Raw genomic sequence first — 22,967 nt, forward strand, 5'->3', positions numbered from 1 at the left:
ACAGAAGGAAAAAAAAAAGGAAAAATTAAAAGAATAAAGAGTTGTTATGTAGTTAGCATTGAAATTTGAGCTTAAGATTCTTCTATTATGGCTCTTACATGAATTATTTTGAGTTTGTATTAATTATTTGTGTGTGACAAACAATGATGCCTCAATTAGGAGCTGTACCTGTTGAGAGAGTCGATGAGAACCAATTGCGAGTGTGACAGATAATACTGTTGGCATAGCTATAGGTATTCCTCCAATCAATAGAACAAGAAGGTTATTGATTCCATCTCTGTATGAACGGAGCTGTATGTGGTACATGACAATGATTTCTAGAATCCTCCCCACAACTATAGAACAAATGCAGAAATTCCCAATGGCAGTAAGAACCTGCAGGAAAAACATTTTACATTTCTCACAATGTTTGGAAACAAGGTTTTGTTTGAAATTTTGATGGAAACTTCAATACTCTCATAACTTATTTATATTCAAGGAGTTTTAATTGTTAACAAGTTTCAGGTTGCCTTGTCCTGGTGTGAAATTTCTTGCATTTTACATAGTCTTAAATTACTTATGGAACTCTACTCCATGTTGCAGTATTTCTAAGTTGCCATGTACAAGGCAAGAGGCATAGCTCAACAATGATAGGTTTCTTAATCACCTTCTGGAAATGACTAATACTTTCAATGGAATCAACTAGATGTGCAGCTTTTCCAAAGAAAGAGTGAACTCCAGTTGCTATCACTACAGCTTCAATCTCTCCTTGCTTACATGTTGAACCAGAAAAGACTTCATCACCTGTCCTCTTGGTGACAAGAAGTGATTCTCCAGTAAGAGCCCACTGCACAGAACAAACAAACAAAAAAAAATCAGATAGTAATACCACTTAACCAATCGTATAGAATTTATTTACAATAGACAAATAAATGTGAAAGGCTACATTGGTTTAGTTCCAATAAAATGTGAAAGGCTTGTATGTATGAGATAAAAATCGATTCTCATTTAGTATAGACATAAAGAAGATTCTCATAGGATCCATGATCATGTTGAAAATTTTCCAGCTTAGCATCTACATGACATGGTGAAAAAGAGGATCCTCATAGCATTGGTGATCATGATGAATAGTTTGCAACTACATCATATGGTCATAGTGTAAAAAACAACTAGAGTTGTTAGCATCGCAACTCTTCAATCATGTATGCGCAACCAAGATAATAAAGATTAAAAAGAACACAATTGATGAAAAAGGAAAATGAATGAACATGTCCACCAAGTTCTTCAAATAGTTTATAGCAAATCTAGTTCACGCTAGACTTGGGGAAAGCCTCGAATTCCCAAGTTCAAAAGCAACTAAATATCCCTCATACCTTCTAGCTGACAAGAGCTTGCATAAGGAAACAAAATTGCAGTTTCTGCACCAAAACCTAATAAAATTAAGTCTGAACTATACAATTACTGATTAAAAAGGGAAAAAAGCATCACATGGTTCACTTCAATACAAGTAACCATTGGCAAATGACAGTAAAGTAAGAAATTCGAGTTCCGTATTATCTCATTAAGTAGCTGAATCCAAAAATAGAATAAATTCTAGATAACAAAATGATGTTTCACCCTATATGAAAAACAACTATACCACGTAAACCAAGATTATGCTAGGCACAAAATTCTGCTAAAGCTATAAAGGTTAGGATCAGTTGATACCAAAAAATTAAAATAATCTTGTGTAAGGGAGAGATATTATTGACATGATAGAATGGTGGCGATCTGTTCAATCCCCGTCCTTTAGAACAGCAGCAGAAACAACCTCCCATTTCTATTCAGTTATCTCTATTGTCCACCAGAAGCTATCAGCAATTTAGTCATCATGTTCCCTTTGTTTGGCATAAGAAAATGAATGCTTAATTGCGTGGTTTATACCCATTTCGAGTCAGTGGATATGGGTTCTGATGCACAGTTCTTGTACCAAAAAATTGTTCTCTTTGTCGACATTTTCTACTTCTGTCTCCACCTATTTTTTTCCTCTTTTCAATTTCTTTAAGAGATACCTTATTAGGTATTTCAAAACTCTTGTCTTCAATTTTCTATTTCTATTTTTATGGTAATTAAAAAATCTTACTTGTTTTAAAATCTTACGTTGTTTCTGATTTTTTTGTTTGTTGCAGATTCAAAAGAAATGACAGGTCATCAGCAGACAATTCAAACCAATCAGAGGTTTCTTCTACAGAAAACAGTCTTAAAGATTCGATTCCTATTGAGCCAAAAACAGAGTTACAACCATGGATATACAGGGGTCGAATCCAAACAAGAAGACAAATGAATTTTCAGATGGGTTTGACCAAAAACAGACACCCGAGTTCTCTTTCAAATTCAAGTTTCCAACTTTTGAAGAATTCAATCAGAACAGGAAAGAAAATGGGGGTTCTTCAGCTTTGAAGCAGCCCCAGATACAAGCATCACTAAGTACAAGTTCAAGCCTATTGTCAAGTGTTCTAGTATATATATATAACAACAGCAATAGCAGCCTCTCACAGCGAAAAGAAGAGAAGAGAGATGAGATGAGTGCCTTACCGTCGAACTAGTCTCGCCACTGAAGATATGAGTGCACCGTTCGCCTCTCACAGCAATTGATTTTGATCCTCTCTCTATTTTGAGTGCATCGTTCGGCTGTGATCCTCTCTCTGTTTTGGGACACTGCCGTAAAGCTTTGAAGAACCTCGAAAGGGCTTCAGGACCGCCGTGTTCGCCTTCAATCACCACAGCTATTCGGTTAATTAGCAGTCAATCAAAACAAGGTTTAAAGAACCCCTTTTCCCTTCCAACGAATTTTGAAACCCTATTTCTTGTCTCTCTCTTTCTTCTACGTTACTTTATCATTTTAACCCACTAGAACCAAAGAGGCAAGAGTTAGTGTATCTTGTTAATTAAACAACAATAAAGGGATAGAAGAATTATAAATGCCACAATAGCACTGAAAAGAGCGAAAAATCCACATTCATGGCTTTAATAACCCAATAAGCATATTGGCGATCCCTAATCAAGATACATAAAATACATTTTAACATATTGGCAATCCCTAATTGAGGTACATAAAATACATTTATCTAGAATTTATATGTGCCCTTGATCTTTATTTTTTTAGTAAATCTGCTACGTTTAATATTTTCCATTAATTGCATATAAAGCAAATAGCATTAACGAGTTATTAACTTAACAAATCTATATTCAAGCACTCATTTTTTCATAACTAGTCTGAAGAAATAATATATGGGACACTATATGTGTCTCAGTAGTTTTCAAACTTAGGGAAAATAATGAATTTAGTTTTGAAAATTAGGAAAAACAAAGATTGAAAAAAAGAGAAATTGAGAGAGAGAGAGAGAGAGAGAGAGAGAGAGAAATAGAGAAATAATCGAATAAGCGACGTCGACAGCACTAACGAAGAGAGAGAGAGAGAGAGAGAGAGAGAAATAATCGAATAAGCGACGTCGACAGCACTAACGATTACTTGGAAGAGAACACGGGTGACATCGGTGGCGGCACTGGAGGAGGAGAACGGGTGACGTTGGTGGCGGCACTGAATGAGGAGAAGGGGGGCTAAAGGCAAAGAACATGTGTTTTACAAGAGAGGGATGAGAAGAAAACTGAAGCACCAAAAAAAAAGAAGGGGAATTAGTAGGTTTTTTTTTTTTTTCATTGCCGCCAATATCACAAAGTTCTCCCTCCAAAATTGGTGATAAAATAATTTTCTCCCCAAAAATTTTAAAATGTTAAAATTATTGATGAAAAAAGTATATTCTTCGTCAAATAGTTTCAAAATATTTAAAATCAATTTTTTCAAAAAAAATATTTAAAACTATTGGTGACAAAAATATATTTCTCACTAATAATTTTATAATTGGTAACAAATTTTGTTCTCACCAAAAGTCTCAAAATTTTGGCACCACCCAAAAAAATTAGAGAAAAAACCTTTAGTGACGAAATTTAATTTTCCTCACCTAAAAAGAAGTATTTATTGACGAAAATAAATTTCGTCACCTATTATTTTTACTTTTTTATTATATGTGACAAAATTTTATAATTCGTCACGGATTATTCGTAGTTAGTTTCTTCACTACTTTCGTCACCAAAGGTTACTTAGAGAGCTAATTAACTTGTGTTTTGTTTTGAGAGAGAGAGAGAGAGAGAAAGAGCGGAAAGGAAAATTGATAAACAATAAAGAGAGGGGGGGAGGGGAGAGAAAAAGTTAGCAGTCTATTTTTTTTCATTACCGCCCAATATGTCAAAACTTGCCCTTCCAAAATTAATGACAAAATAATTTCCTCACTAAAAAGCCTCAAAATATTAAAAATTATTAGTGATAAAACTATATGTCTCACCAAGTGGTCTTAAAATATTTAAAATCAAGTTTCTCAAAATATATATATATATATATATATAATTATTGGTGACGAAAATATATTCCTCACTAATAATTTTATAATTAGTGACAAATTTTTTTCTCATCAAAAGTCGCAAAATTTTGGCGCCACCAAAAAAAAAAATTGACGGAAAAACCTTCGGTGACGAAACTTAATTTTTCCTCACCTAAAAAGAAGTATTTGTTGACGAAAATAAATTTCGTCACCTATTATTTTTATTTTTTTATTATATGTGACAAAATTTTGTAATTCGTCACGGATTATTCTTATTTAGTGACGAAATTTATTTTCTTCACTACTTTTCGTCACTATAGATTACTTCTGTTGTAGTGTTTCTTTCCAAAAATTCAGGTGCTCTGCAAAAATACTAGATGATTTGTTTCTTCACTCGAGTGCACAAATGACCGCTTGAGCAGTCAAACAATTTCGACTGGGCTAAAATCACAAACATGAAAGGATTCACAAACTCCTCTTCATTGGTACAATTTGGGTTGGATTCACATCTAAATACTTATAACTTCACTGAAATAAAATATCAAATAAAATTACAATTAAAATGAGTTTTGTCAAACATGATTACCAATTAAAAACCTAACTAAAACTAATCCAGCAAAGTCACTAATGCTAAAAAATGGATATTATTCATAGAACTAGATACAAACACTTGATATAGGTTTCTGTCTACACAACACTCCATCTTTGTGACACGGTACATTTTTAGCCTTTCAATACAAAAAATATGGGGTTATGAGTATAGTTTTAAATACGAGTAAAGGTCTATCCATATGTTTTTGGGTGGGGGTGGGAGGGTGGGTGAGAATTAGCATCCAGTGGTAATACAAAAATATATTATCAATACATGAAAATTTTTAATATTTGTTTGCACCGTATTTTATTTTTTTTGTCGATTGTGACCTATTAATTATGGCCAAGTTCCATTATGGTTTATCGATTGAAATCATAAACAATTTTCAAAGAATAACTTTGACCACATTTGTTTTTATTATTTTTATTTCTATCGGTAGACATGCTAATGTGACATAACAGATGTGTTAGGGACGTGGCATGATGATATGTTAAATGGAGGGTCAGAAAGTTATCAATGGCAACAATTTGACAGTTAGTTGTTGAGATTAAGGAGTAAAGATCAAATCAAGCATCAAATCTGCAAAATGCTTATATGGATAATGTTGAGAAAATCATGAGCTTGTTGAGGAAATCATAGGCTTAGGTTATCTCTTTCTCTTATGTGGCTGAGCATAGGCCAAGAGAGATACAAATATCATCTCAACCACTATTCACAAAAACGTAATATTTATCTAGGAGTAGTTTAACTTAGCAATTGTTAGGAGTAGATTAGTAATAACTTTTTTCCAATCCCCACTTTTACTTCTTTATTCTTTTTTGAGTTCTTATAACTGATAGCAAGTAACAATTTAATTGAATAAATATATTTTCTTTTCTGTTCAAATCCTTCTTTAATTAATTACCTTCAGAGAAATTCTTAATCTATTTAAGACATAAAACTCAATCATAAAGTCTGATCTTTTTATGTTTATTTAAAATCTATTTAAATCTATTGATCAATCACTATCGATTAGGTTCAAACCGAATTTTCATTAACACTTTCATTATTAGGTTTTTACTAGTTTATAATTTATTTTTGAAACTTTCACTCGTCTGTTATTTCTCCTTTTTTTTTTTTTTAGTCTTCTGATACCAAATACAAAATGTTGGCCACGATACATATTGGGTGTGGAACCTTTTTTATTTAGTATTCTGATATCAAATACCAATTTTTTTAGAATTCAATATTAGTAAAAATAAAATGGCAAGCATATTAGGTGACAATCGATGAAGTGAATTCATAACTAATATGATTGATTTGGCTGTTATAAAACATAATTTATTTTTTTTCGTTGATGATTTTAAAAATCCACAAGTACTTCACACAATTATGAATTGTATGATTGATGCAATATGGATTCTTTTTCTGGTACCAATATTTAAAACCTTATAGAAAGAGGGAGATTTTTTTGTTCACTCATTCACACAACCATAATTTTACAGAATATGTCTTAAAACATCAAGCGTTATATCAATAATAAAATAAAAATAAAAAGTCTTCATCTCTAACCTCATTTATTCATTTATCAAATATGCAAATTCCAATGTCGCAGTCCGAGCTCGAACTCAAGAACCCATTTAACTTGTTGTTCCCGTCTTCTTCGTCCCTACCACTCTGCAACAACATTAGCGCCATATCCGAATCATCACCATGCCCTCCAAAGCTCGACACTCCATGACGATGACGATGATCATTCTCATATCTGTCCTCTTGACTCAACTGAGAAGCCACAAACTTGTCTAGAGCTCTCCAATCTGTCACTTTCTTGTTCTTATTATTGTTGTTGTTGTTGTCGTCATACACTCTTGTTTGATCGTCTTCATCGTTGTTTTCTGATATCAGAGATATTGAAGAGCTTGGCCGCTTTATTAATGGCATTGACGGGCTCTCTAGCTGAGGAAGCTGAATGAACTGATCAGACTGCATGAAATTTAAATTATTTTCTGCTTCTAACTCTTGCTTGCATAAGAAACTCTGGGCAAAGAAGTTTTGATTATGGTTTTGGGGCTGCCTTGCGACGTAATCAATTGGATCGACAACTGAGCTCACTACGCTTGGTTCGTCGTAGAAGTAGGTTGAGTCCCATGCTTCCATGTTCTTAGTTTGGGCTGTTGCTCTCTTCTTGAATGCTCGGCAAACCACCCACCCTTCTTCCTGCAAGAGCTTGACCAAGTCAATAAAATGGAGGAATGTGTATAGGAAGATGATTCACAAAATAGAAATTTTATACAGAATTTCATTCGGAAATGATATGACATTGGTATTTTCAACTTTGATAAACTTTTATTTTTTTACTTTTGATACTAACAAAAAAATTAAATTAAAAAAAAAAAAAAAAAAAAAAAAAAAAAAAAACACATAATGTACATTAATGGATAAGAAATTTTACACATTATTTTTTTTTTTTTTAATGGGATCCACTTTTAAAAACTTTTACCGATCTATGTACATTACTTTTTGTGTTCTTAGAGTTATTCTTTATTTTTTAAATGATAGTACACAAATCTCTCACATCATTATAGATTAAAAAAAAAAATTTGTATGACTTTTTTTTTAAAATAATTTGAGTAGGATAATATATATATATATCATGTTTTTATTTTTCTTTTAATTCTTGGGAATAGTTCAATTGGAAAACATAAATGCAATGTAAAAAAAAAATACTTAGAAAAATACCCAAATATTCAATCTCTGGTATAAATTTATACTTGATGTGATTTGAGTTACACTTAGAATAAATATGATCAACACAAGTATTCAATTTATGGTGTAAATTTAAATTTGACATGGTTTGAATCACATTTAGAACAAAGCTGATCAAACACAGTTCAAATTCTATATACTTTTTTGAAAGGGGAGGGGGGAGGGGGGGGGGGGAACTAATTTCTTTTCATTTGTTGGATCTTTTCTAACTTCCTTTTGCTTTTTGTTCGTCTTCTTTCTGCTTGCTAAAGAGTAGTAGATGAGTAGTCAAAGGTACATGCTGAATTGAGTAGAGAATTGGGAATTTTTCTTTTTGACAAGTTTGAATGAGCTAGCCAGGAAAAGCTCATCCTAGTAGATAAAGGACTTGGAAGAAGAAGGCAACTCATTTGCTCTAAAAGTACCTCTAACTTTTGACTTGTAGAGATGTTTAAAGTCATCATCTTTCCTTCCAAACACACACAGTGACACTACGGTTATGGAACATGCATGAAAAGCACTAGTGATTTCTTCTTCTTTTTTTTGAATAAAAAAGCACTAGTGATTTCGTACCACACAAATTGGAAAAAAAGGGGCTCGTGGAAAGTATATGAGAACTCAAAAAAGAATAAAATGAAATTTCAAGTCTTTTAAATGTTAGGCTTAATTTGAATGCACTTTTTACTTTGCTTTTTCTTTTTCTTTTTTTGTTTTTGTTTTTGGGATTAATTTTGTTGAATCCGAAGATGATCAGAATAATTAGAGTTCGGGATTTCTTTCAAGAACAAGTATTCAAAAGTTTGTATCATTTTAATAGCTCTACCTTGGGAGAGCAGAAATTATCACATGGGTTCAGAAAATTATGTGACTAAATATCAGATTAATTGTATTTAATGGTTTCTCTACTAGTATCCTTATTTTTCGAGTATGTAAATGGCGGATGCACAGCAAACAGCGCTATTAGAAGACTGGATGATTACTCGTGTTTGAGAGAGAGAGAGAGAGAGAGAGAGAGAGAGAGAGAGGACTTTCTCACTCATACCCATTTGGTAAGATTGAAGGATAGAGAAGAGAAGAGAGAGTACTAAAAAGGGTTTTTTAATAATCGGAGAAAGAGAGAATGTGCTTGCCTGTGGAGGACCATTCTCTTCAGATTCTAGCCTATACTCATGCATGATCCAGTCAGTCTTTTGTCCATTCGGTGCCCGGCCTTTGTAAAAGACGAGGGTTTTTCGCATGCCGATGAGCTTTGACTTATCGTATACCGCCTTGTCTCTTCCTGTCGCCTTCCAAAAGCCGGCCATGGTGGCTCTGTTGGTCCTCGTCCCAGTCGGATACTTCTTATCCTTGTGGCTGAAGAAATACCACTCGTTTTGCTCTTCATACCCAATTCTGCACCTCTCTGCAAGTTGCCATTCAAAATCCATTAAATTCACATATTAACCCAAGGCTAGTTCAGAGCTTCAGATTGGTTTGACGACGCAAATCCATTAGCGGGGTGCAATAAACTTTTAAAAAATAAAATAAATAACAACAACAATGACGAATCCTCAGTAGTGCACGAGTCATTTGATAGCGCGGGATGTAAGGACTGCAAAATATATATCACCTCATTCCATTTCTAGAAATACTCTATTTTCTTGACTCGTATTAGGAAAAGACGTTAACAACAAGTCGTATTATTGAGTCAAACTGCCCCGAAACTTTATATAAGATAGATCGAAGCTGAACTGAGTTCATGTTAGACTTAATTATCTAGAGAATGATGCATCACAACAGAAACCCTAATATGAAGAAGACAATCTATGAGGGAATTATATGTGTGTATATATATATATATATATTCAGTACCTTGTAGATCCCATGGTTCAATCCTATACAGATCAATGTCTCGTATAACATCAAGATCAATCTTCTGTGACGCGATCTTCTTCTTTAGGTAGTACCCTACAAGCTCCTCATCTGTGGGATGAAACCGGAATCCAGGTGGAACGCATGATTCCATGGTGTCCATCACAACCACCTCTACTTCCTGCTGCTGCTGCTGCTACTGCTACTGCTACTTCTACTGCATCAAATTCAACACCATCACCATGATCATCACCACATTCCTTTACTCCATCATCTTTGAATCATAACGGTAACAAAAACATGTAAAAGAGAGAAGAGCGAAGAGAGAAACAAAAATAGCAGCACAAAAAGCTTAAAAAGTAGAACAGAAAGAAATGAGTAGTGAATTCAAATGTCTATATAGCATGATATTGATTTTAAAATAAAATGTTTATTTAAATAATAATTATTTACGAAAATGCCATTTTGCATGAATAGTGTTTTTTCAGAAAATATAATCTAGTTATACAACAACCGATTATAAAATCAGATACAATCCTTTCAAATGTAGTCGGTCTTACTTTTTATTTCTGAATCTCATGTATATGCGACAGAATTATGTCGGATCATATGATTCGTTTATATGTAAATAGAAAAATTATTGAAGAAATAATGAAGGCTACAAATTAAAAGATGACAAGTGTAATCAGATATAATGATAAACTCATTTGGTGGTGAGCAAACACCCACCACATTTAAACCTGTGAAAGCAAATAAGCGCGTGTTAAATTAACAAAGCCAATTTTTACACGTATAATGATGAGTTATGGGGATGAGAGAAGAAGCCAAATGATGAGGCTTTTTGTTTTTGTTTGATAAAAACCGAGAGAGAGAGAGAGAGAGAGAGAGAGAGAGAGGTGTTGTGGGTGTGGCCTCTCCAGTGCAAGGTCTGAATGAAATAAGAAACGGACAAGTAGAGGTTCGTGGTAATGATGTTGTCTTGTGCTGGTGAATGGTCGAAATGATGCTTCATGAACGGGGTTTACATCCCCAACATTATTAATATGAAACACATGTTCTGTATTTATTAGAAGAAAAGAAAATTGATTTGTTTATAAATAAAAATTTAGGGTCTCGTTAATGAGTGTACCAAGCGTACCAAAATATATATATATATATATATAATATATAGATCTCTAAATATTTATTGCTAAATTTAATAATTTTAAAATATTTTTTTATTACGCTTGTTAGCATTTACTTAAAATTTATATAAAAAAATATATTCAAAATAATGTGTCTGATATTTATAAAATTATGAACATAATAGTTGATATTTTGATTCACAATGAAGGAGCCACAATTACATGCCCCCAAAAAAAAGGAGCCACAAGAAACCATATTATTGTGTATCAAAAATTTATTTCTGTATTATTAATCTTTAGAACAATAAGTAAACTTTAAAATATATATATCAAATTAATTTTGAGAGTAACATACGTAACATTTAAATTTAATGTACACAATAAATTCAAATTTTATGCATTTTTTTGAATATTTTTTTAAATACATACTATTTTTTATACTCAAATAAAATATTTATAAAAAAGTAAGTGGACCCAAAAATTGAAAAGATAAAAGAAAAAAAAAACATTGAATTAACTTTCTTTTAACCACACTAGTTTTGGGAGTTCAACTGTTAATATGATTTTAAAAAATAATTAGGACTCGATTATGGGGCTATCGATATCTAGTTAATTTAATTTTTTATATGGATAATATACTCGACAAACTTTACAATATAAACGATTTGGATCATCAAAATAAGCTTGAAAAATACTCCTAAAGGCCCTCACACTAGAACTGTTGTGAACACAGCAGCAACCCTCAGTCCCTACTTTTGACTCTTAAATCTATTAACAAGTATAATATGAAAACAATTTTTTTATATACAAAATTCAATCACAGAATTGATGCAATTATTTCATATGGGGTGAGTCACACAGTTTGTAAGACTCATTTTATGTAATAAAGTTGTCTGATTAAAAATTTTCATATGTAAATACAAAATTAATATAGAGAAATGATTTAGTTGAGCATGCATATTTTACTTCAAAAGAAAACGTTCACCAATGACTAATTATTATTTTTATTTTTTTTTAATTTTTTGGAAAGCAAGACAAACACTGCTGGAAATTAGGCTTTTAGCGGCGTTTAAAAAACGCCGCTATAGGTACTAAAAACGTCGCCAATACTTTTTGTGACGTTTAATACCAAGCGCCGATGACGCGGCCGTCGCTATAACTTTATGGCGTTTGGAAAACGTCGCTGTATTAGTATAGGCGGCGTTTTTAAAAACGCCGCCAAATGCCCTGCCCTAACAATACTGTGACGTCAGTATGCTTTTAGCGACGTTTTTAAAACGCCTTCATAGGTTTTTTTAATTTTAAAAATTCCAACCGTTATAGTGGCATTTGAAAAACGCCGTCTTATCTTTCTTTTTTTTTTTTGGTTTTGAAATTGTGCTAATTTTATGTGATTGAACTAAAAGAACACCAATAATAAAACTAAATAACACTAATATGAAATAATAACTCCCATTCAAATAACAAATATAGTATTAATTCACTTTCCGATTCAATTTAATATAGCATTAATTTTTCCACAAAATAACATATCCAAAAATTGAATTCACAATTCTCAATCAAAAAATTACTACCTTATATACAAAGCCACAAAAGTTAAATCCAATTGAAACATAAAACCAATAAGTACCTTAAAAATGTCTTGGCTTCGAATTTTGGAAGATACATTACAGGGATTTAAAATTATTAGAGAAACTTACTAGAAAAGGCTTATGCCGATGACTATGAATGGCAATATATTAGCTAGAACAACCACAACTAGCTGAGTCCTAATTAATGAATTAGGAATCATTTAGATTATCTAAGGCAATGGCAAATCATTCGCATGCTTATATTAATGTTTCTCCTACGTAAAACATTTTCGGAAAGTGTTAAAAAAAGAATAAAGAACAGGAAATAAACTCGGCCGAAGTTCTGGGTTTTCTCCGCAGCATGCTTTTGATGAGGGCCTGACTGGAAAACAAAAATAGAGCAAGGATTAGATTAAGACACTAATTAAAGGCCACAATATACAAATAAGAACACAATTCCTCACGAGGAAAAATCTAAATTTTCATAGGCATCAAAAATATGCCAAGTTGCAACTTGCATTCATGATTGCATTATAACTTATATATGTATTTATGTGACATTTGTGTATACACTTACCCAAGGACCAAATGTCTGACTTAGAGCCATAAGGTATGTCAGCAAGAAGCTCAGGGCACATATAACTTGGAGTTCCTACAACCTGAGTTACGAAAAAGAAATCTTGAACAATAAAACTAATGCAAATGTTGAAACTTGAAAAATGAACCAGTTAACCACAAGACTTACAGAGTTGCTTTCTGTCAGGATGACGAACTGTGATGTGATCATATCACTGGATTCCACTAAGTCATCCATAAATAACAAAAACGAATGTAAAGGAATATATGATATACTCTTAACTTCTCACTTTTACATACCATGCCACAATCTTTACCCCATGTGTAACAGCAGCTCTGGCAAAGGAAACAGAAAAAAAAATTGATAAGAAAGAGGAACTATCTTCTGTAACATAAAAACAAACTTCAAGGCGAATTATATTTTATAAGCATTCATTAAAACCATAGGCAACAAACAACTCGTTACTTTGCCTTGTTTTCCTATAACTCTTTGGACACATTCCAATGCATTTTCCTGTGAAGGAATTATGACACAACAATGAGAAGATGCTTGTCTATATAACTTGATGCTACTTCCAGCGATCTTCAATCAATTACATAAATTACCTTGTGATAGGATCTAAGGTGCCGCATAACCAGCATTGCTTAACTCCGGGAATCCAGAAGGTCAAACCTCCCAAACTTGAATCTAATCAATAATCTAAACAACTTGATTGAAAACATTTTAATACTGTAGTCCATTTCAAACTGAACAAACAAAAGCCAAAGAAATACTTGTTTCTTGACCCCAAGGGCTCACTATCCAAAAGCAGGCTGTCAAGTAGTTTGAGTAGAGAACCTTCCCAGAACATCCTAAAATCTTGAACAGAACAGGTCACATTATACAAAGTAGTGAAAGCACTCACCGTGATTGTCATCCCCTTCAGTAACAGCACAGGTAATCATCTCACTGAAATGAATTCATAGAATCATTAGTGCAGGCAACATTTAACTTTAAAAGACACTACTACTATCTTCTTTGATCAACATCAATCTTATAGAATAGAACAGCTAGTAAAAAGTACATAACGCCCTGAATGATTAAATTCTGGTCTATAAAAGCAGCATTTTTGAAATTAACTGGTTAATCAAACTACATCAGGTCTTTTCCAGCATGGATCCACCTACAACCAATATGTCTAACCAAATGATTCAAATCACTTCAAAACAAAAATTTTAATTTAAAAAAATAACTAGAAAATGCCATGTGATGATGACTACCCATCCTCGTATCACTCACTCCTATGAAAAGATGGTAAGGCTTGCAATCTAGCATAGAGTCCCAATTCAACTATAAAAATTAAATAATAATAAATAACTACATAAATAAGAAACTAGCTAGAAAGATCACTTTGATATATTGTGAGGACCAAAATACAATTTCATTGCGAACGACATAGCATTGTATGAATCTTCAATTTAGCATGATGGACATGATATAGATTAATTTAAATTTTAAAGAAAAAAATGCACTTGGAAATTCCCAACTTTTTAGTGTTAATGAGGCACTAGCACAGATATTCAAAAGTTTCTTAAGTGAATTATACTATTAAAGAATAGCATGAGTTGAAAAACATGTAGCATACGTTATCATGTCTTGGCAACGAGTGACAGTGCTGAGCATAGCCATACACTTCTGATCCAAAATCTTCAGGACTAGAAATCGAAAGACACAAGAAATCATGAAACAGGGTTATACTTAAAGATTCTTATGAGAATATCATATGTGATATTCAACAAAAGGAAAAAAGGGATAAGAGAAAAACTTCACATATTTTGCAAGAACAATCCAAAAGTCAGCCGTAGAGCAATAGAAACTACAGCCTCAAAGGAGACCAAAAGTAAACAGTCACTCTCAGCTTCAAGGCTGCCAAAATGAGCTGTGTGCTGCAAGAATTTGTCTTAAAAGCGTAAAGCTTTATAATTTGCACGCTCTATCTAAGATAATATCTGAGAAATTCAAAATAAATGGAGAAAATAACCGGTAAACTAATATGGTCTAAGGCTCTAACAGTTGAGACATCAAATACAGCTTTCCAAAAGCTTCCAGAAAGTATTTCATTTAGGCCACAAAGGTGAATCCCATACATAAACGAAAGACAAAACACACCCCAAATTATGTTCTGGTTATATACACTTTTACAACACTGGAAAAATGACAACTAACATTCATGAGTGTGATCTAAGTAAAGGCAGCCAACAAAATTTCCCAGCTTACATCCCTTATTGTGCAATTTGAAAAACAGAGAATTTCATCCTTCCCCAACGCCCAAAAAGAAAATAAAAGAAGGCTCCAAAGAACTCACTCCCATTCCAATCCAGAACTGAGTGGATCATTTCTGTTGTGCAACTGAGACCACATATGCTTTGCTTAGAACATTTTGGACAAAATCATTACTGCTCCAGGAGGCTAGATGTTGTTTGTTGCTTCTTTTTCACAGTGAACATTTTCCACTTCATCTTCTCAATGAAGGCCAATAAATCGGGGCATACCATAATTCCCATTTGCAGAAGATTTTCAGGTTCAAATGACTCCTTAAATGTCCACTAAGGTTTGAAAGTCATCTTTAAGCATCTTTTTCATACTTCCCGTGAAACTAAAGGGATGCATTTCCATATTTCACACCAAGCAAACAAAATTTGCTCTTTCCTTCTCAATAAAGTTTTTCATATTGAATGCCATGAACATTACAAACTGAAAACTGTCAATTTAACGCATTAAACAGATGAGGAAGCTGAGTATTTCCAGAACCTAAAACTTTTGCCATTCAATAAAGTCTTTCCTCCATACTTGTTTTCTCGCATCTCTGAGCAGTACACCATCTAGAACATTATTGACATAAATCCACCATGACTAAGACAGTATTACATACCAAGTGGTCGTCATCAGTGGTTTGATGAAGAACCCTCATTTCTGTGAACACAGGAGGTGATCGTCCCATATACAGATGCTGAACCAGAAAAATGGAACAAGGACAGCAATTAATCGTATTTAGGACGGTAGACTCGTACCACAGTCCATGGTTTGTACTTCTCCAAGAACCAAGGTATGCTAGGGAGGAGAATTTTCTGTGAAACAATGGGCTCCATACAAACAGGCCAAATCTTTTCAACCACATGGTGAATGATTAAGGAAATGGGACAATGATGACTTATGATTAAGGTAGGTGACTTGGTTTTCTCTTTGTGAGGGGTGTGAAAGAAGGTTGTTGCTACTAAGTTATGTTTGATTCTCAAGAAAAGGCAAGAAAAAAAGAAAAAAAAAAGAAGGTGAAATCATTTGATTTTTGCTTGTTCACTTTAGGGATATTGGCAACAAAGTGGCAATCCCTTGTTCAGAAAGCTTCATTTCTAAGGCAATATGATCTTTGTTTCATATACTAAACATCTTGAGAAAAGCTCAAAGCAAAGACCAATGTGTGATGATTGTTTCCAAAATCAAAATGACAGCAAAACACTAAAGCAAGAAACTTATATAGCATAAAGGTTAGCCACACATAAACCCATAAATTCTATGACGATGTTTCACTAAGCCAATAGTCAAAAGATCTTTTGGAGTCTTACCATATTCCTTCTAGGATGCTGAAGTGGTGATTTTGCAGACAAAGATGAGGAATCACAACCAGCCTTTGCTTTATTTGAAGAACTTTTAGTATTTTTAAAGGGGTCTTGTATTCTTGCACTCTTTTGAACAATATATATCTGCAGAAAAAATAAGTTACAGATCACAGAGAGACACATCAATTTCATTTATTACAAATAAACATTAAACAAATTATTACAGATTCAATGCCTTTAAAAATTAATACTGTTACAATAATAACCTGGTTAGCCAATCTAATTATTCTTTGAACAAATCCATTTTTTTCTGATGCGGGCAACAAATTTGATTCAACAAACGGTCTAGTATGACCAGCAAAAATTGAAGCAGGTATTTCATTTTTCCGACTCAACTCTGCAACGAAAGTGTAGTGTTTTTCAGATAGGTTGGGTCTGAGAAACTTAGAAATCGCAATCGCTCTGAAGAAGAATCGAGAGAGAGCAAGAGAGTGAGAGATTTGAGTGAGTGATAACTTCGAACTTGACGGCGGTGGTTTTCAAAATAAAGGTGTGGAGAGACAAAATAGGGTTCGTCATTTGGAGGCGCTTCCAAGCGTCTTCTATTCATAAAACGGGGCCGTTTTGATTAACAACAAAAGCGACGTTTTAAAAACGCCGTTAATTATTCAAAACAGTGACGTTTCATAAAACGTCGTTAATTAAACGCCGTAAAATCTCTAATTTCCTGTAGTGTCTTTAAGTTCAAATTGTGAATGGAGAATGTGAATCTTCAGTGTAATGTGATCAAGGACGGAAATAAAACTTTGTAATGGGCAAGTTGATGAGAGAAAGAGAGAGAGATTTCAGTGCCAAAGGTACACAAACATGGTGTTTGACAGAGACAAAGGTGGTAAAATGGAGAAAGAGTCTAAAATTGGAGGCTTAGTCACATCTGATTAGTTCCTTGTACTAACTTAAGTTTCAGTCTGATACATATCTGATTAAAAAATAAAAAGAAAAATAATGAAATTGAATAAAATAAAATAAAGAATAATATCAATAGAATAAAATCCTAAACTTCAGGCAGATATATACATAGACAACTAAAATTATTGGAAGACGTATATGGTACATGATCAAATCACAATGGATGACTAGTTCAAGCCACTAAATTCCTTGATGAACGAAGTACCAAAAAGCAACCTTTTCTCAGTTTCTCCAACAACCAAAGCATTCAGCACAAGTTTGAAAGACTCATAGCATTCAATAACAGCACTTTTCATATATTCATCCGCACATATACGCCTCCAGAGGTCAGAATCTTTAGATCGAAATTGGACCGCCATATCCAATGCGACCGGAATCTGCAAGTGTACACAGTCAACAACAAAAACAAGCAACAGACACAAGAATTTTGGGACACCGCACTGACCTTGCTCGCAAGCAGAAAAGGTGGCCACTGAATTAGTTTCAGGCTAGGATCTGATGAATAAGGAACTAGTAACAGATCCATCTCCCTGGAATAAATGAAAACTTTCAGTACAATTGCACGAGGAATTAATAGATAGCCTGGTGAAAACAAGAAATCAGTTAAGGGGCCTTTCCTGTCATTTATGAGATCTTCTTCACGGAAACTTACTATTATTTCATTCCATAACTGAGCAAATTTTGCAGCTTCACTTCTTTTGCTTGCTGTAACCTAGACATTCATCAAAAAAAACAAGAAGTTCGTAAAAACATAAAATCACTAGATCTGGATATTTATTTTTGTACAGTAAGTGTGGTAACACAAGACGAAACCTCAGAAAAACGTTTTGCGAGAGAAAATCCCATTTTCTTAGTCTTATCAGAAGGAACCAAATATGTATTGAATGCACCAGGTAAAGACTGGAACCTTGACCTGAGCATGCCTAGTGTTCGTATCTGTAAGAGAAGTCAACATGACTGTTAATCAGCAAGATGAACATTAACTACTGATAGTTTGGACGTCATGCCTCTAGTTATTTAATGTTGATAGTACCAAAAAATAACTTGAATCAATCTCAAGTTGTATGAAGTGATGAAATTGAATAAAGTGCAGGGTTAGTCATTCAAAATGAGTAAAAGCAATGGAAAAATAGCCAACAAGACAAAAATAGACAGTAAGGAAATTAACATCGATGAATTAACATCGATGAATTAGCCTACCAAAACTAGCTGGTCTTGACTTCTACGGAAAAATATTTTTTGAAAAACAAAATAGCCTTTGAAAATCATTCTGCACTCAAGATACAAAAATACTAAAATTATTATATAATAATTCTCTTACAAGCCTAAAGCATGAACAGAAATGATGTGTTGGATATAAATGAAAATTGCAACATTCTATAATCCAAATAACGCGACCCCAGGTTTAGCAAAGGCTTACATTTCTGAAAAGAGCCCCTTAGTTGGAGTTCTCGGCCCAAGCACAGTTGCAAGAACATTAAAGTATGCAGAAAATTGTATGGCAGTGCATGGCCATTTAAAATGAGAAATTACAAAGAAAAAAAAGCAACTAGAAAGAATGCTATAAATGACGTACCGTACTCAATGAGCAATTAATGAAAGATAAATAGAAATCATGAAACCATTGTGTTCAAAGGAATCACCTCTCCTAAACGATCAAAGGCCCCAATAACACCACCACACAGAGTTGAGAAAATAGCATACCAAATTTGAGTATCCATAAAATAAACCTGCATGAGACTTGTACTAATATATGAGAAACTTTTCATAAACAATATATATAAACTGCTGTCCACACAAACACCATACACACACACAAAATAAATAAATAAACAAGAGATGAAATAACTTATAAATATTTTAACTGAACAAGAAGATCAAACAGTAAGACACACCAAGATTACAGATGCCCAGAGTGAGAGAACTGCTGCGTAGTTGTTTTGAGCTGCATTGACTCAAGTCTTTCAGCATTAAAGAATAATTTGAGAAGAAAAAGCACAAAAAGCAAGCACTAAGAGCAGATGAATACCTTCTGGGAAAAACTCATGCCAAGTATACTGAACACGACGAATACTCATTATATCTTTTGTTGGCTTCACCAGAGGTTTTATCTGGGGAATTTATAACCAAATTTTTAAAATAGAACCCATGTATTCGTCATATCCAATATATTAAAAAGGTTAATGTCAATACCTGGATGAAAAAACTAAATGTGAATTTGGAACAGAGAAGTAACACCCAGAAAAGAGTATACCTGAAATTGGTGAACAAATTTATTTAAACAATGAAGCCTATTTCAAGCAACTAAACAAAGAACATTTACAACAGTAGACAATCAGAATAAGATACGAGTCCTTGCCAACCTCACTTTATAAGTGCAAATTGACTTTCATGCATTCCCCGCCCAACATAAATTCTGGGCTGCAAAAAAAAATGAACAAAGTCATTCAAGAGATGAAACTTTTATTTATAGCTTGATGATAAGAAAATTTAACTAAAGAAAGTTCAGATCTCCATACAGTGTTTCTAATTTTAGGATAAAAACATGAAGCAATAGAATCAGAGTACTACAAACTAGAGAGGTAGTAACACAAAAATTGAACATTACAGCAGGGGTTTGGAGGACAGACTATGTTCTTCTAAGCAATAACATATGGAAAACCTAAAAAAATATTAGTGATTTAAAGTTACATCTCATTACAGCAGGGGTTTGGAGGACAGACTATGTTCTTCTATTCATATATATGTGTGTATGTATTTTGTGTTCAATTTTAACATCTACAATGCACATTATGATCTTCAATCGATCAATAGATCTTCAATCGAAACTTACCATACTTGAATCGAATCAATAGATCTTCAATCTGATCTCAGAATGATAAAGTAGATCAAACCTAGCATACTTGAATCGAAAGATTCCGTCAGTAAGAAGATCGAGATGAGACTGATCAACACTTACTATGAAGAAAGAGCTGCGAACGCGAACGCAAACACGAACTAGAGAAGAGGCTTGAATCAATCTATGAATACTTGAATCAATCTGCAAATACGAAGGGGTTCAGCTATGGTTCTACAAATATGAAGGGTTGTCTCTGAAACGAAGGGGTTTGAAGCTAGAGAGAGTGAAATCAAGGGTTTAGAGAAAGAGAGAGCAAGACTGAGAGTGAATAATACTTGAATCGATCTACAAGTAGATGAATCGATCTGCAAATACAAAGGGGTTAAGCTGCGGTTCTACAAATACGGAGTTTGAAGAGAAGAGAGAGAGTGAAATCAAGGTTTCAGAAAGACGGGGACTGAGAGAACACGCTACTTTATGTTCATATGTTAAAAAAATAAAAAATAAAAAAAGACATTCGAAGGCGTTTTCAAAACGACTTTGAAATTAAAACGGTGTCGTATTGTTAAACAGAAAAATGCGACGTTTATGAAAACGCCGTTAAATGTTAAAAATAGAGGCATTTTTTTAAACGCCGTTAAATAAACGCCGTTAAATCTAAATTTTCTTGTAGTGAAATGCAAGTTTGATGTAGTAGCAAACAAACATCCTTCTTATTGTTGTTTTAAGTAATTAGTAGAAAGGTTTTTTTTTTGGGTAAGTAATTAGTAGAAAGGTTGAATAGCCAAATGGAGAAGGTGGATGATGTAATCCACACAACCAAGCATGCGTTGCTTGAAAGAGAAAAGGGTTGGGAAATGAGAGTAGAGGGAGACAAAAAGAAAGAGCACCGTTTTCATTTGATCGAAGCACTCTCTGCCATTGGAAGACTAAAAAGAAAAGAGAACCCAAAAAAAAAAAAGGGAGAGATAGCACTCTTTGGTTGCAGGTCTAATGTCTCATTTCTGAAACGGTACTCTGACCCATTTGTCTTTCTGTCGAGAATTTCCCAGGCACATCTGACCCTCTTTCTTTCATGGCCTGAGAGTTCGAGATAATGCTGACTGACTGCACCCCAAAAACTGGAGGATAGAGAGAGAAAGAAAAAAGGAAGGAGAGTGATGATGCTGACTAACTCTAAAATTATAAATAAATAAAAAAAATCGATTACAGAATTACGCACATAATCTATAGGAATGAATAAGATTTTTATACAAATAGATCTTTATGATAAATTCTATAAAATTTTATTTATTTATATGTCTTATGCATTCAATTTTTATGTTCGTAACATAACTACATCCAGAAATTCGAGAACGGTTATGAGAAAGAGAAAAGAGAGGGGCACGATAATGCTAAAATATTTATTTATCCTTGAATTTGAGCTTTCAAATTCGCCTAGATTTTGTGAATTCATAGTATAAAGCTGTTTGCGTTACACACAGATAGACACAAACACAAGAGATGTTAAAGAAGCGTAGAGCAGACCCCAAAAAAGCTCTACTTTGATTAAATTGTGAAGCTATGAAAGGAAGAGTAATCCAGGAAGAGTTTTAGGAAGAAATATCGAAAGGTGAGTTTTGTCGTGTGAATCTCTATATTTCTTGAAGAGAAATGGCCATTCTTGTCATCTTATTACAATCTTGGTGACTCTTTTTATGCTTAATCGTCTTCTTTACCCAAAAATAAAAATAAAAAAGAAGAAATACAAGAAACTTTATACGTAACTAGAATGGAGAGAGAGTGTGTGTGTCTGTGTGTGTGCGTGTGTGAGAGAGAGAGAGAGAGAGAGAGTGGTGATGATGAAGATTGAAGAAGAATTATCTGAGGAAGAAACCATTTTGAACTGGGAATAGAACCAATGGACTAGATCAGACTTCTTGATCTATGAACCTCTGAGTTAAGATTAGTGATTACAAGTAGTGAACTATTATGGGTTGAAAATTAAATGTGGAATTGTGGATTGAACTAAGAAGAAGAAGAAGAAGAAGAAGAAGAAAGAATTATTTTAATTTCCATGCATGCAGTGCAAAAGCTTACCTGAGGGAGATGGGTACTGGTTGGCTTTGTGTAGAGTAATTTAGTGTTGTAAGGCAGAAGAAATGTAGAAGAAGAAGAAGAAGAAGACAAAGCCAGAAGCCAATCAGAGAGAGAGAAAGATTGGAGAAGAAATTCCGTTAGGAAGGAGAGAGAGAGAGAGAGAGAGAGAGAGAAGCATAAAAAAGGGTGGGAGGAATTGAGGACCGCTCAATTGCGCATGGGTTGATGGTTGTCCCCAGCTGATTGACGTCACTACCTAGCTTCCCTTTATTAATTTTTTTTTTCCCTTTCTCCGATCTTCAAAAATTATTTGACACTCAAAAGTAATACGTAACATTCTTTACTTGATATTTTTAGTTAATAAAAGTCACAAATATTAAATAAATAATTTTTTGTCTCTTAATATCAAATAAAAATAAGTCAATATATTTCATTAGTAAAAACTTTAAGTACATGATTAATTTAGAACACTATATAAATAATGTTATATTATGCTTAGAAAATGCTCAATAATTACCTTCACCCCAATCTCTCTTCCGTGGTCTCCTACAAAATGGCGAGAAGTTCAATTTGTCTAGTCTTATCTTACTAAGGTTTCATTTGAAAATTAGTTATTTTAGGTGATTTTTTTAATTTTTATAAAAAGAC

The 22,967-nt window shown here is 33.4% G+C and overlaps 2 protein-coding genes and 1 long non-coding RNA gene across 7 annotated transcripts; all 3 read right to left on the reverse strand.

Moving 5' to 3' along the window:
• Positions 1 to 247: 247 nt before the first annotated feature.
• Positions 248 to 3,043, reverse strand: LOC114290645 (uncharacterized). Its single transcript, XR_014342696.1, has 3 exons — positions 2,554 to 3,043; positions 647 to 826; positions 248 to 375 (listed from the first exon to the last, which is right to left on the reverse strand). It is a non-coding gene; the product is annotated as an uncharacterized LOC114290645 (long non-coding RNA).
• Positions 3,044 to 6,391: 3,348 nt separating this feature from the next.
• Positions 6,392 to 22,554, reverse strand: VND1 (vascular related NAC-domain protein 1). Of its 5 annotated transcripts, XM_028234580.2 has the most exons (5): positions 22,320 to 22,502; positions 21,131 to 21,361; positions 9,565 to 9,781; positions 8,844 to 9,115; positions 6,392 to 7,185 (listed from the first exon to the last, which is right to left on the reverse strand). In XM_028234580.2, the coding sequence occupies exons 3-5, from the start codon at positions 9,725 to 9,727 to the stop codon at positions 6,550 to 6,552; spliced, it is 1,071 nt and encodes a 356-aa protein (XP_028090381.1). In that variant the 5' UTR covers positions 9,728 to 9,781; positions 21,131 to 21,361; positions 22,320 to 22,502; the 3' UTR covers positions 6,392 to 6,549. The 5 variants fall into 5 exon arrangements, with proteins under 5 accessions (XP_028090381.1, XP_028090380.1, XP_082748647.1 ...); XM_028234579.2 differs by lacking the exon at positions 21,131 to 21,361 and having other exon boundaries at positions 22,320 to 22,554; XM_082892521.1 differs by lacking the exon at positions 21,131 to 21,361 and having other exon boundaries at positions 9,565 to 9,775; positions 22,320 to 22,487.
• Positions 12,295 to 19,950, reverse strand: LOC145789246 (callose synthase 5-like). Its single transcript, XM_082892546.1, has 17 exons — positions 19,921 to 19,950; positions 19,770 to 19,822; positions 19,595 to 19,655; positions 19,431 to 19,512; positions 19,297 to 19,346; positions 19,045 to 19,131; positions 18,215 to 18,337; positions 18,018 to 18,113; positions 17,847 to 17,930; positions 17,618 to 17,778; positions 16,439 to 16,576; positions 14,461 to 14,530; positions 13,442 to 13,784; positions 13,302 to 13,349; positions 13,005 to 13,171; positions 12,837 to 12,918; positions 12,295 to 12,641 (listed from the first exon to the last, which is right to left on the reverse strand). The coding sequence occupies exons 2-13, from the start codon at positions 19,796 to 19,798 to the stop codon at positions 13,782 to 13,784; spliced, it is 984 nt and encodes a 327-aa protein (XP_082748672.1). The 5' UTR covers positions 19,799 to 19,822; positions 19,921 to 19,950; the 3' UTR covers positions 12,295 to 12,641; positions 12,837 to 12,918; positions 13,005 to 13,171; positions 13,302 to 13,349; positions 13,442 to 13,781.
• Positions 22,555 to 22,967: the final 413 nt, after the last annotated feature.

Source organism: Camellia sinensis, chromosome 1 (genome assembly GCF_055761805.1).
Source record: "Camellia sinensis isolate YWXY chromosome 1, ASM5576180v1, whole genome shotgun sequence".
Taxonomy (NCBI): domain Eukaryota; kingdom Viridiplantae; phylum Streptophyta; class Magnoliopsida; order Ericales; family Theaceae; genus Camellia; species Camellia sinensis.